Source organism: Uloborus diversus, chromosome 1 (genome assembly GCF_026930045.1).
Source record: "Uloborus diversus isolate 005 chromosome 1, Udiv.v.3.1, whole genome shotgun sequence".
Taxonomy (NCBI): Eukaryota; Metazoa; Arthropoda; class Arachnida; order Araneae; family Uloboridae; genus Uloborus; species Uloborus diversus.
Genome location: NC_072731.1, coordinates 73,933,961 through 73,949,546, shown reverse-complemented (window position 1 = coordinate 73,949,546; position 15,586 = coordinate 73,933,961). Strand labels below are relative to the sequence as shown.

Sequence of the window (15,586 nt, the reverse complement as noted above, 5' to 3'; positions counted from 1 at the left end):
AAAATATCGCTAAAAATTGAAATCAAAATTTCAATAAATATTGACAGGGAAATATTTAAAAATGGGGTCATAAAATGAAGAAATGGGTGAATCGGCAACAACTTGTTGGTCGGTCCGTTTGTAGTCCGTAACAACATTTGATAGAATATTTCGATTCGAGCAAATGATCTTTAATTAGAATGACCTCAACCAGGGCACCCCATTCCCATGTTTCATGTTTTGATTTGAGCAAGTTTTCGTTCAGTAACAACCAGTTCAAAAAATAAATGAATAAATAAATTAAGTTAACTATTATAGCTGTTCAAGGAAATTTGAATTCCATTCTGATATAAAAGATTTTCTTCGTCCAACTTTGCCGAGGATAGCTTACGTTGCGTCGAAGCAGAGAATAAAAATACTTTTGCGTTGATAATTTCAAGGGTTATTTTAAATAAATTTTTACTAAATAAATAAATCCTCATATACATATATAATAGCGAATTTACTGATCGAGTAACGTCCTGACGTCACAAAAACTGATAATTTGACAACATTTTTTGGTAATGTTTGACATGCAGGGAAACGCTTTATTCTGACAAGGCTCAACCGGATCCGGTAACTTAACTGTTTTACTGTTAAAACTGTAACTTTAGGATAATGAAGAAATGAAATGGTGGTCAACAACTAACGCTATCTACTGGAGTTTAGGGTTCATTCACTGAATTTATCGTTAAAATTTCACATAGCAAAATATCCCCAAACAGGCAATGGCTTCATTTAAATGTAAAAGCAATTTTCGCCCGTCATACCTTGACGGGCGATCTCAAATTTTTTCGCCTTAAACCGCGGTTCCAAACCTTTTATCTTCCCAAAATCCGAAAGAAATTGCCGGTTCAAAATTTTTGAACCTGTTAACCCTTTAAACTTTATTTTCTTTTTTCTTTTTAAAGAAGAACAAAAAATAGGAGGGAATATTTTTCCCATGTTGCTCAATTAGAGTTCATAACAAGAAACGAAAACCTAAATAAAAAATATAAGTGCAAGCATTGCTGTAAACTAAAATTACAGCTAAACGAATTCAAAACTAATTCAACGAAGAAAAACCCCACTGTTTATTCTTTGTTAAGCATCAAACACCTTTGAAAAGTAAAAATATTAATAGGACATTAGTAGAAAAAAGAAGCTCGAAACTTCGCTAAACGTCTCAAAGTTTCAATCTTTACATTTAATTTGCTTCTGTATTCGTCTTTCAGTTAAGTGTATATTGAAAATCTTCTTTCACTCAAAAAGGTTAGTTAAAAAGCTTCGCTATAAAATTTTAAATAGATTTTTGTGACACAACAATTCATTTATTTGTAACAATAAGACTGAACTCAATCAAAGAGTGATCGTCAAAAATACCTGTCTCAGAAAAACTAAATGAGCTTTTACTTTCTTCAAAGTGTCTAAGTTGCAGTAAAGAACTACGTGTTCAGCTGTCTGACAAGTGTATATTAAACTTTCACATTAAACGCATACATTAATGGGTTGTGTGCTGAAAAAATTTCCTGACGTGTATGCTAAAAGTTTGGAATAAAATTCAGTTTCATCTATTTATTAATTTTTTAAATCAACATTAACCGGTTATAATTAACTCTAATTATTAAATAATAAAATATAAAAAATGTTTTTTAATTCTAAAGACTGTTTCCATAAACTTGGTTTGCACTAAAAAGCGCACTAAGTTAGCGGTATACAGTTCTATTCGGATAGCTTTTTTTTGTACCGCTAAAATTTCTTCTTCTCACAAAATTTTAATTTGAAATTTATTGGCTGCTCTAAAATTAACCAAAATATAACTATATTAAGATTATGCAATTTTTGAGTGTTGCAATGAAGAAATCATACTTGTTTTATTTCCTTCATTTTAGTGCAAACCTTGCTGATAGAAATGGTCTTTAGAACAAAAAAAAAAAAAAAAATCATTTTTTATGTTTTATTTAAAAATTATTAGAGGTGAAAATTTTTGAAATTTGAAACATGTTTACCTGTTACCCATTCGTAAAATTAAAAAAAAAAGAAAGAAACACGGCTTTGACTTTTGTTGTACTATAAATGTACTAGTCGACCCGTGCGGAACTCCGCACTGTACTTTGAATCGTTTCATAAGGCATTTTGATCTTTAAAAATTTCAAAGAAAGAATATTATGAAGAAAAACCGAAAAAAGTAAACGGAAAAAAGTAAGCGCACAAGAGAAGGCATTTAATTTGAAGACATCAGTAACAAAGCCTCGTTAAATACAACGTTGTGATAATTTGATCATCGCACCCCTTTTGGTTGTACGTATTTTCAATGCAAATATAAATATCATTAAAAGTGTGGCTGAGTGACACGTGAAAAATCAGTAATTTTGCATGTGAAAAAACAGGTTGTGGCAAATACAGTCCTGCCCATGTGAGCATCTGATGGAAAAAAAAAGAAACATTAAAGAGATATTTAGTGGTACGGATTCGAACTGGCGCCAGACTGATTAACAATACGACGCTCCAACAAACCTAGCAACTGTGCCTTCCTTTTCGAATGCTATTCATTGAAGGAATGCGTAATAAAACACAGTAAAAAAAAATTTCGCCGAAAAAGTATAATAAGATCATGTGTCTATGTTTTGTCATTAGCCAGCATGATACGATTTAAAATTATTCGTAAAACATTTAATTTGATTAAAGAATGAGGAAGATCTCACGTAGCGATTGAAACAAACATTCTAGAGAAGTAATAAATTCGGTTGAAAAAATAAGTGTTTTTATTTTTGAATATTCAACAATTTCCCATATAGCAGGCTTCTTTAACCTGTACGGCTTAAAAGCCCGCACTTGTTTTTCTTTTAATCGAACACTTAAAATTCAAAACCAAAACCAGTTGATTTGAGTCCGTTTTTTAAGTGTAATTTTTCGAACGTAGACAAAATGTTTTTTTTTTTCAGCCGAAAGCAGAGGAGTAGAAAATGATATCTTACTAATGAAGTTGATAATAATTTTAATGCTTTATATCGTATTCAAATAAATAATTAAAGATTTACTGGTTGAAACTCGTAGTTTTAATTTGGCGTAGTATTTTTTCATTTGTACAAAAGTGCAAACATTGCTATTAGAAAAATCTACATTTCAGCATACAATGAAAATGTTTTTCTGCACAAAAAATATTCCCTTGAGGTATATCTAATACTTTTTTTTATGCTTACATTATGCTCAGTGGTCTGGACGGAGTCAAAGCTTAAAAAAAAAAAAAGGGAAGAACACCTTTCGATTAGCAGTCAACTTATCTGAATGATAACTGTAGCCTGCATATAGGAGTCGAAACACCAAATAGCATTACCACTGCATTTATTTTGTTACGTGTGCTGTCTGTTGTATGTTATGAGTACATGTAATGCGTAATATTACTGTAAATTTGCTATTATGTCAGACAGCCCGAACTGGCCCGAAGTTCATACAGTTTATAGCCGAACTCTCTACCGAAAAAAAAAAAAACACAGGTAATTTTAATTTTTTTTTCCTTGCCGAGAAGTGTTTTTATTTTTAAAAATTTTTACAATTTGTTATCGCACGCTGTTTAACCGTTATGACTTAGATGGCAGCACGTGTTCATCATTTAACAGCACGGTTAAAATACAAAATAATTTGAACTAAGTTCTTTTTTAAGCGTAGCTTTTCAAATGTAGTAAAAATGTGATACGCTATTTGTTTTTTTGCAAAAAGAAGAAAAATATATATATTACCCTTTAAATTGAGGTAGTATTTTTTTATTTGTACAAAGAGTCAAACACTCATTAGAAGAATCTATATTTCAACATACGATTTATGTAATTTTACTGAACAAAAAACAATTCCAATGTAGTCTGAAATCTTAAACCTGATACTTATATTTTCGCTTACATTATGCTTTAATTTTCTTCCCGGAGCCAAAGCTTTAAAAAAAAAGAACCCCTTACAATTGAGTATCAATTTAGCTCCGTGTTGCATCGAGTTTTCATAACAGCTAGGAGCGTTTTTACCTCATGTATTCCCTCATATTTGTTATTCATTGTTCATATAATGAGAGATATTTTTCTAATTTTTTGATGCAGATTGTCCGGACGTGGGCCCGAACGCGCATTCTCCTGGTTACCAGTCGAACGCTCTGCCGATCAAGCTATTCAGCTCTGTCGGTAACAGTGCAAGTTAAAGTTTTAAATTTAACCGAAAACCTCATTTTGGTTCTTTAAAACAGGTTTTTTTGCCCGAAAAAACAATTTTTAGACCGTGGGTCTATTTTTCGTCAGTAGTCTGCACGATAAGCTTTAAAATAAGGTGTAAATCAAAGAAATCGATCAAGAATTGAGGAAAATCTCGCGTAGAAACCAAAAACAGGCTACAGAAATAATATATAAGGATTGCGCATAAAGAGAAAATGGCCTATAGTCACCATTATCTGCTCTAAATATTGCAAAGGGTTTATACTAAAAAGCGCACTAAGTTAGCGGTATACAGTTCTATTCGCATAGCTTTTTTTGTACCGCTATTGCTTGCCGCCTACCAATGTATTTTAATATGAAAACCAACTAAATGTGTACGCAAATGCATAACCGCAAGGTTTCAAAACTCTTGTGGTGGGGGATGGGGGGACAATTGACCCCTGATCTTCCAAATTATGGGCCTGCCTCTTCTTCCATTTTGAGATGGACACGCCTTTGGAAAGATTGTTCTTCTGTTTCAGCTCATTAGGGGCCATTCATTAATTAAGTAAATATGATTTTGGCAATTTGACGTCCCCTCCCCCATGTAAGGGTACGTAAGATTTTTCAAACTCATCCCCCTATTCTTACGTAAGATTCCATTTCGTTTTTCGAAATGATAAAATAACGAATCTTTCATCACTGGAATCGAAATTAAATTCACTAGTTTATTAAATTCAAACCTTTTTGTGTAAAGAAATATTTACTAAAAAGTTGGAATTTAGACTGAATGTTTTTTCGACATTTTTTTGTGAACATGCCATACATAGTGCGATTCTTTTATTATATTTTACACTATTCATTTTTTGTAAAACAAATAAAAAACAGCTCATCCTAATACGTTTTTTACCTTCCAGACGCAAATGAAATATAATCCCTGTCAAACCACTTGACCGCGCAATTTCGAATGCAAAATATCCACTTGAAAAATATTACTCATGAATGGGTTTGACCCCCCCCCCCACCCCAAAGTAAGGGTATGCAGAAATTTTCCGACCCCGTCCCGCTCGGGACCCTAACGTAATTAATGAATGGCCCCTTACCAATGGTTTAATTATAATTATCGTCTTCTAGACGACAGGCATGTTTTCTTTCAAGGAGTGGCCTTTATTTTTTGTGCTGTGTGAAGCGAAAGATTATTTAAATTAATGACATTTTAGGCGATCAATGACGACATTTTTTTAAAATTTCTCTCCTTGACTACTACTTTTCATTGAGTAGAAAAAGAAAAACCTTGAAATTGCTTAAATATGAAAAATTTTAAGAAGTCAAAATGGCAGGAAAATAACTTATTGATTTAATCGACGACTATTTTAACTGAACAGTGAATATCCAGTTTTCGTGTCGAAGTACTAACTCACTGTCCTTGTGATTAAGCTCTGAAAAAAAGAAATTTATTAGCAATAGGTATATTAATAATCTTTTCGATAAGCAACAAAGATCAAATTAATTTATTTTAATCATTTACTTACCTACTTTCTTCATTATTTACTTGTTTTATATATTATATGATTAATATTATCATTATTATCGTTAAAGTAATAATAATAATAATAATTATTATTATTATTATTATTAATACTTTATTACTATTGTTATTGGTATAGTTGATGCTGCTGCTGTAATGATTATGATTATGGTTGTTGTTGTTCTTGTTATTATTATTTTGATTTTTCAGAAGTTAAAGGAATATTGTAACTTTTTCTACGTACAAACCGTTTTAAGAAAGTTTTGCGTGCGTGAAAGTTTTTGATTTCCGAATTTTGGTGGATTTATCCGGCTTAACGTGTAGGGGAAAGTGGTGTAAAACTTAGACACATATGTGCCTTGATCCTACATTGCATTGACTTTACTTTTAGTGGTTTCAGTAACACTACACATGTAGTTCGCCTCTTTATCACCATAATTTTCAATGTGGCTAAATTTTTTCCAGAAAAGCTTGCAAATTTTGTTAAATTAATGCATTGAAAGTAATTTTTAAATTTTGCTTTTTTGTGTTATAGTTCAAAGTATACAAATTTTGTGTTACAGAGAATTAATCAACTCACAATGTGTACTTTTAGCTATACATATTATTTATCTGTGTATAGAGCATGTGATTAAAATGATGCTAAGCCTATACTCAAATTTTCCAGTAGACGCTCAAACAGTGTACCTTCAACCCACCATGAGTGGTTCACCTTGAACAAGTCTGAGGTACACTTAAAGGTACCTAGATTTACTTCAAAAACCACCACGATGTCTTATATAACATTACCTAGGATTATGATTTTCAGAGCGGGGTAGGGTTTAGTTTCAAAACTAAAGATAAATGAAAGCTTCAATAATGTGATTAAAAAAAAAAAGTTTCAGCAATAAACATTCGTATACTCGACATTATTTTCCAAAAGCAAAACGAAAACAAGAAATCATGAACAAATCAATAACTATAAAGTTTAGGACTTAATGACTATCAAAAACATAATAATAATGATAAATTTTGCTAATCACAGTACACATCTTGATGATTAATAACTGGCATGTGGATAATAAAGAAGTGGCAATAACTTATAACGTGTAAAACTATATGCACAACTTATCAGTGTAATATACTTCCATACTTAAGATGCCACGTAATAAAGTAGGAGTTAAAAGGAAACCCATGTCAGCAGGTTTAGATTTTTAAAAGCTCGTCAAAGGAGCTCTACTCTTGAGATCAAGCTACACCGCCTAAGATGTACCTTGGTCCTATTTGCATTTTTTTTTTTGGTTTTTAAATGCACTAATAGAGTTTAATTAACACCCCTACCCCCCAAATAAATATATATGTTGTGTATGAAAGGCCAATATGTTTAGGGAAAATCGTTTTATTATTTTATTGACAGTAAACCTAAACTTAAAAGGGTGAAAAGTTAAAATAGGTACAATCTTCCCCTCTGCCGAACACTTTAATATGTGTTCATCAGACTAAGGTTTTTAGGGGCCATTCATTAATTACGTAATGGTCCCGAGGGGAAGGGGGGGGGAGGGTTTTTGGAAAAATTTCTACATACCTTTACTTTGGGAGGGGGAGTAAAACCAAGAGTTTCCAAGTTGATATTTTATATTAGAAATCGCGCGATCTACTGGTTTAACCGGGATCATATTTCATTTGTGTCTGGAAGGTAAAAAACGTATTAGGATAAGCTTTTTTTTTCTTGCTTTACAAAGAATGAATAGTGTGAAACATAATAAAAGAATCACACTTCTATGGCATGTTTTTTTCAATTAGTATCGCATCATATACAAAAAAAAAAAAAAAATGTCGAAAAAGCACTTAGTCTAGATTTTCACTTGTTAGTAATTCTTTCTTTATACAAAAAGTTTTTTTTAAATAATTTAATAGTGAATTAAGTAACAATTCCAGTGTTGTAAGATTTGTATACATTAGGCAAAAAACTGCAATGAGATGCTTGTTTATGTTACGCGTATTCAGTTACGCTGCGCGCAACAGTACTTAAAGTACTTAAACAACGCGTATCAACCACGACGCCAGCGACAGCAAATGAAATAATGTAACAACTTATGTGGTGAAAAATGAAATTCTTTGATTTACGTCAAACTGGGTGTTTTAGTGAAAATAATCCCTTTCCAACAACATTGCATTAATTTTAAAAACGAAATGGAATCCTACGTAAGAATAGAGGGAGGGATTTGAAAAATCTTTCACTCTTACATGGAGGTAGTAGCGGTCAGAAATTGACAAAATCATCCTTACGTAATTAATGAATGGTCCCTAGAAATATCTGCATGTATGTTTGTTTGTGTGTATGTCATTTCGTTGAGAAACACTTTTTCGTTGGCGTTTTAATTCGAAAGGCAGTGCGAGAGACCGAAAGTAATTTGTTACACTGGACTTCAAAGGGAACTGATAAATTGAGCAATTGAATGCTTTTTTAAAACCTAACCTGACTGCTATGTCTCAAGAAAAAACTAGAGATTCATGCAAAAATTGGTGTGCATGTGGACTTCAATAATAAGATTATGCAGGGTTTTTTTTTTTTTTTTTTTTTTTTGACATTAATCACTTCAAGGTAAGAGACGCAATCGAATGTTTCAACACTACGCATGAGCTATGCATCTTAAAAAGTGCAGATATGTAAAAAAATAGTTTTTGTATGGACTTAAATTGGATTTCAGATCGGTTAAACTTTAGTGTCAATCACGCGATAGTTAGTAGTATAATCAAACGCTGTTCTAATAAACACCTGAAGACTTAATCTCAAGAATTACCCCAAGGATTCCAACAAGTATTGGTATACCAATGTACCGAGTGGGATATAGGGATCAGTATTTTTTGGCTCATTCTTTCAAAAGTTATATCACAATTGATAGTTTTCTTGGTAAACGTGATTGCTATATCTCAAGAAGTAATGTAAGGGTTCCAACAAAAATATGTGTGCTGATGGACTTCAATGAAAACAAGAGCTGATTTGTTTTTAATTGCTCTTTGAAAAATTTCAAAAGCATTGAGTTTTCATATGAAAGGAATGAAAGAACGCTTCGTGATAGCCGCAAATTACTAATTTACTTCTGTCACAGATACTAATTTGCTCAGCAAAGTTATGAATATACGTTCCAACAGATTACTGCATACACGGGTTTCGGAGTTTCAAGGAACCCAGTTTTCAATGCAAAATGGCGAGCTTTTGGATGTAAAGATATCCGATTAAAGCTTTTATCAGTTTGGAAGGTTTTTTTATTTAATTTTATTTTTGATTCAAAGTCCCATCACTTTTATTTAAATAGTTTAGAATATTCCACATTGCTCACATGTTTCAACCTTACAATGAATGTCAGAAAAGCTTTTAACCAGGCTAGTATTTCTTTCAAACTGTTTTAATTATTATTTCGTAATTTTTAGTAACCATGCAATATTTTTGAATTCTGTTTCAAATTTATTATACCTTTAGATACAGTCTTAGCATTATTTTAATATATTAGTGAAGCAGTTATCTATGTAGATAAGAATAGCGCCACCGTGGATCAAAGTTACACTGAATAGCTGGGATTTCTCTGGAAAAAAATTTCAAAATTGTTCAAACTCCATCAAATAAATAAATAAATAACAAATTATAAATATATGCACAAAACTGTGACTAAACGTGATTCCTTGTCGTTTTAACGTAAAATTCTGAGAGAGAGAAAAAAGAAAGATAAATTTGCAGATAAATTGAAATTGAAAGGAGTTCCAATCATCATGTTCTACTATATTTCAAATTGATTTAAAATAAAACGTCATTGAAAAATAAAGGCATGCCAAATTATTCCGAGAATAGATTAAAAAATTATCTGGATATTCCAATCTGTACTCAAATTTTGGTACATATAAGAATGTATGGTCATAAATTATCGATTCAAAAATTCATTAAATGCTCCAATATCTATTAAAGTGTATTCAGAAATATAGCGTCAAAATTACATATTTAAAAATTATTTAAATGTTCCAATTTACACTCAAGTTATGGTACATTTAAAGATATATCGTCAAAATTTTATCGATTTACAAATTCTCTACATTTTCCGATTTGAATTTAAATTATGGTACATTTAAATATGTGTGGTTAGAGATGAGCGAATATAAATTCTTTAAATGTTGCAATTTGTATTTGAATTGTATTATAATTAAGATACATCTTCAAAAATTATCGATTTCAAAATTCTGTAATCTTCCGATTCGTACTCAATTTGTGGTAAATGTAAAGATGTATCGTTAAAAATTATAGAACTAAAACCTCTTTAAATGTTCCAATTTGTATTTTTAATGATATATCCTAAAAAACTATAGTTAAAAATTCTCTAAATATTCCAATTTGTAACAAGTTAAAGGTTATTTAAAAATATGTCGGCAGAGATTATGAATTTAAAATTCTTCAAAATGTTCCAGGCGTGCCCTGAACTTCAATTTTTGGGAGGGCGGAATTTCTCAATTGGCCGAATAAAACTCCAAATTTTGTCGATTAGAACTCCAAATTGTGTCAAATGGAACTCCAAATTTCGCCGAATGATGATAATTTTGCCGAGCAGAACTCCAACTTTTATCAAGTGACAATATTTCTTGCCGAATTGTCAGACAAAATGCTTCCTAATAAAAGAATTTTTGGGAGGTCATAGTGACTTCCCACGACCCCTCCCCCCGTTTCAGTTTTAATCCAAATTATGGGGCATCAAAAAATATATCGTCAAAAAATTAGGAAGCGAAATGTGTCTGCAGATTCATGCCCTAATTGTTGTCAGTGAAGCAAGATATCCTTTCTTCAAACCCGACGACAAGGGATTTTTGTCATTCTTCTGTGCGCGCAATTCCAAGATAGTTGGAAAACAGCTTTTCCTATGCGCACTGGTGCTTAGCTAAGCGGCATTTAACTGTTGTATGCATGTCCGATTGAGGCGAAAATCGCGTAGATATTGCTGTCACGAATCTATGTCAAGGTTCGCTTTTATTGATGTAATAAATAGGTAATTTTTGGCCGATCAGAACTATCATCCATCGGTGATGGTGCGTTTCGTTAATGCGCGGACGTCAAGTGGACGAAATATAGTTGATTTTGTAAAGCTACCCTGCAAAAACGATTCAGCTACGTTCCTGGAAAATAATGGGCAGCTGATGTGCCCAATTTCTTCCAGTAACATATCTTACAAAAGCCAGGAACGTTTTCCTCTAAAATTCAATAAACTTACTGAAATTATCCTGGAAGCTCCCGAAAATATTCAGAACTCACTCCGTTTAGATCCAGGTGTATTTCTGGAATCTTAGACTAAACTTAGGTGAGTATAGTATAATCGTTTGGCACCTTACTGCGTTTCGAGGAAAGCTCCAAAAGGAGTATTGCAAACATGACCAAAGCTAAGATGGAATTGCAAGTAAATAGCAAGAATTTTACGCGCCTGTAATTCTTGCATATAGCTACGTAGCCCCTACACTGATTTTCAGCTTTTGGACGCTTTATCAGTCTGAACGGGCCGCAATCGAACTGAAGCGGATACACTTAATAAATACGCTCAGTTAATCTTTAAACTGGGAGCTAAAAATGTTTTTTGCAACAGTGAGAAGTATGCATTCGTGCTACCTGTAGCGATTCAGGAAACCTTTTGATAAGGATACTTGATTTTTCCAGGACTCGGATAAAACCATATAAATCTCGGAACGTTGCACGGAAATACTCAGTAACATTTCGATTTTTTTTCACAGTAAATAGCAGAAAGAATATTTTGTAAAAGCTTTGTCGATTTCATGTAAAATGTTATGTGTCCAAATTACATCTGGAAAAAGGAGCAGAAAAATAGTGCGTATATTAAGGTTTATACGTGAAAATGCAGATTTAGGTATGCTGTCTTTTCGCAATCTGCGGAAAATGCGAAAGAGTCATTAAAGTAGGAACAACACCTCCCCTACCCCAGCACATCCATCAGAATAAGGACAACATTTTCTAAAATTCTCCATTTGAATAAGAATTACGGTCCCTAAAAATCCTCATTGGAGTAAGGACAACAGTCCAAAAACATAAACTTTTGAGCCGACGATATATATTAACAAATTCAGCGTAATGAGCAAATTTGAGATAAAAATTTTAATTTTCATTGCGGATTTTCGCCTAAAGATGTTAGTTTTGTTTGTCTGCTACGTCTAAGTTTTCATCTGTCTCTCCCTTTGCAACTCTTTGTCTATCCAACTGGTTTATCTAAACAGTGTTACTAATCATAAATTTGCGATGTTCATCAAGGATTCTGCAGTGAAAATCGCAACTTTTATAGCACATTTGCTAATCCGAATATTTCAATTCATTGTCAATGTGTAAAATAATTAATATTATGGTAACTAGTATAACAATAAATGTGTAAGTTAAGTAAACGGATTAATGTATGTTTCAGTCTTTCTCTTCAACGATCTGTTTGTCCAACAGGTAGCTGAATAGCTAGATTGTGTGTCCGATCGTCTGTTTGTTCACTCGGTCTTCCTATCGAATTGTTCAGTCTAGACTACGTTTTTTAAGTTTGAATTCCAAATAAAAATATAATTTTTTTCCTAATGGGTTGTTAAATTTGTTAATATGTATACTCTTACCTATCTGATCAAGATTTTTTAATAACTTAGTTTCTAGGGAATGTAGGTTTTCATGCAAAATGTTAAGCTTAAATTCGTGATTTTAACTGCATAAGTAAACAAACATGGTGAACATCTTAGTAGTTAAAATACCAATGAAACTTAGAAATCTGTTACTTTTTCAGTGTTGTGCAAAATTAATGCCACTTACAATGATCCCAAATATTACCATTAGTCGGATTCTAAAATGTTTTTGAAGTATGCAACACATTATCTGTCTCAAATAAAAAATAACATATTTTTATCACGAAGCAATCTAACCAGAATTGGATTTAATGAACTTATATTTTTATTTTTTTCGTACACTTCTGATAAAATGCATTGTGTTCATGTTTTAAGTAAAATAAACTAAAACTCAAGCTGTTTCAATACTTTGATATTATATGTTCTCGCCATAGTATTTTCTTTTGGGTTCTGTTGTCGGAAAAAAAAAAAAAAAAAACTGGAGACAGTGAACTAAAGATAAGCTTATGCTAATGAATACGCTGCAAATAAAAAAGAGCGATGTAATACAGTTTTAAAAAATCTTGAATCTATTTAAAAAATATTCATCGATTTATAGCGTTTTATTCTATGGATATACTTTTTCTAATCTTAATTTTCATCAATAATCCTTGGGATAACCATGCATGAGCTTGGACGAAGTGGACAAACATCGTTTCTTAAAAATCGCAAATAGCGAATCATTGTCTCTCTTGTCTTTCACACATTGGATTGTAAATTGCAATCTAAGTTTCTGAGCAAAAAATCCCTAATATTTTTTCTGCAATTAGGTTTTTTCAAAAAATTAAGAAACAACTTGTTTTTTTTTTTTTGATCAGTGCCAATTTTGATTCATATCTTGTGTTGTGACAGAGATAAAATGCGAAAACCATTGCAATATGATGACGAGTGAATGTGCCAATAAATTTATTTTATGCTTATATGTTTCTTTCTGTTGTTGTTTTTGTTTCATGTTTTTCAATATTACGAGAACTCCTTGTAGCGATGAATCTATAATCCTCATTTCTATAAAAACAAATTCACTGATCGAGTAACGCTCCTGATGTCACAACAAGGAAACTCGTTCCAAGCCATAATAATTTTTTTGGTAATGTTTGACATGCAGGGACATGTTTTATTTTCAGAAAGCTGAACTGGACCCGGTCACTTAACTGTTTTATTGGTAAAACTAAGTTTAGGAGAATGAAGAAACGAAAAGGTGGTCAACAATGAACGGTATCTACTGGAGTCAAGATTTAATTCACTGGAGTTAAGGTTAAAATTCCAATTATCGAAATATCACTAAACGGACAATTGCTTCGTTCAAATGTAGAAGCAATTTTTACCCGTCATACCTTGACGCGCGATTTTCTAGTTTTGAATAAAAATCGAAGAACTACATGGTATGCTTTCACTGGGGGCATTAACTGAGATAGCCAGATAATAATTCAGGTCCTTGATAAAGAAGTCATCCTCTCAACTCCACACATTGGTTAAGGCTTGTCACTACTTAGAAGAGAAACTTGATTCGTCAACATGAAGTTTCTCTTCAATAAATATTGAAAACAGAAAACAATTTCTTCAGTTCTTGGTATATGTAGGCATCTGCTTTGGAAATGAATAGGTAGTAGTGACTATGATCAGCCTGCTTGGAAGTGAGGAACTCTAGTACATTGGAATGTTTTTCTTGATAAATAACTCATTTATTCTTTCAAAACTTTCTTCTGCAGATACACGATGTTATAAGACGATCCAAGCTTCCTTCACATCTTTGAGAAGTTTTAGCATTGCGTGTGTGTTTCCGTAACAAAGCAGCTGCTTAAAATCCGAAAATGAGGGGGCTCTATAATATAAGAGGTAAGATTTGCAAAAAAAAAATGGTGGTGGTGTTGATTTTGTTAGTTGGTATCTTGGTGATGGGATGGCTATTGTTCACTTTTCTTTCCCTTTTAGAATTCCAGCTATTTAAAATTTTTTCATGTTGAATGTTTCCAACACTGAAACGCAGATCTAACGTTTTTTATACGAATTTCATCTTTTGTGTTGTTTTTTACTGGTGTTTTGAATTCAGATTTGAAAATAGTTATTCTTGAATCTTCATCAATTTGTGTTAGTAAAGTGGCGACGAATTCTTCTTAATGGTATGTTGGACACCCAAAATGACCAAATTAAAATTGTTATTATATCAATTGTTTCGATTAAAAAGGTGTTGTTTAAAATTAATAGATTTTTCTTTGTTACATTTTCATCCTTACTGAAACGTTTAAAGAACAATAAATATTAATTTCTCTTGTTACTGGTGGAAACTATACCAAAGAGGTAGTACTTTAAATGAATATTATTTTGAATTTATATTATATCAAGGTCAGTGATACCCAACCTGCGAAGCGCGGGACACATCCGGTCCACGAAGCTGATTCTTGTAGCCCGTTGTTTTGATTAAATGCTACAAAACGAAAAGCTCGATTAATGACATACTTACAAATTTTTAGCCAAGTAGCCAGAAATTGGTTTCTGAAAACCAGAAGCAATTTGTAACAGAAGCAACAAGTAATAATAACGAAAATTATTGGTTGAAAATTTTCTTTATTTTTTCAATATTTTCTCATCTTATTTAAACTTCTTAAAAGTATTTAAAAATTTATACGTGTTTTAACTCGCAAGAATCATTTTAATATGAGGTGCGGCTCTCGGGTAAAAAAAAAAAACTTTGGGCTCCATAGGTGTAAGTGAAAACTTACCAAATTTTAGGCGCTTATTTTCGACCAGGAAACGCTAATACTGTCGTGTGCAGGTAAACGGTAGTATCTGCAGAAATGAGTTTTCGATATATTTGAAGAAATTCGTGTTGGATTCAATACTAACAAAGGGAAATCTTAGAATTAGATGTTTTTTCGCGCCTTCTTTTTAACGGAAACCAAATAAGCAAGCTTGAACAGTAAAGCTAAGTCACAACAGATGACAAAAATACAAAATAAATAAATGAATAAATAAATTTTAAAAAATGAAAAATAAGTAATTTGCAGTTACTGCCCTTTACCTGCACATGGCAGAATAGTCCGGCCTCTTTTTCGTATTTACGGATGTTATAGGTTGAATAGAGGCATTGTTACAAGACAGTAAATAATATCCATGTTTATACTACGCGTTGAAATAGTGCAATAATTAGAGTAAATGAGAGTAAAATGTTTTTTAATAACCCAATACGTTGTTAGTTTATTTATTATTTTTTAAGGTAAGTAATGGGAGA

General features: G+C 32.0%; 1 protein-coding gene across 1 annotated transcript in view; it reads left to right on the top strand.

The window, feature by feature from the left end:
- Nucleotides 1-15,586, top strand: part of LOC129230417 (ATP-dependent translocase ABCB1-like) — a 176,025-nt gene that overhangs the window by 3,645 nt on the left and 156,794 nt on the right. The window contains exon 2 of the mRNA XM_054864818.1: nt 14,067-14,193. Within this exon, the coding sequence (XP_054720793.1) occupies nt 14,169-14,193 (25 nt within the window). The 5' untranslated portion in view covers nt 14,067-14,168. The remainder of the gene's footprint in view (nt 1-14,066; nt 14,194-15,586) is intronic.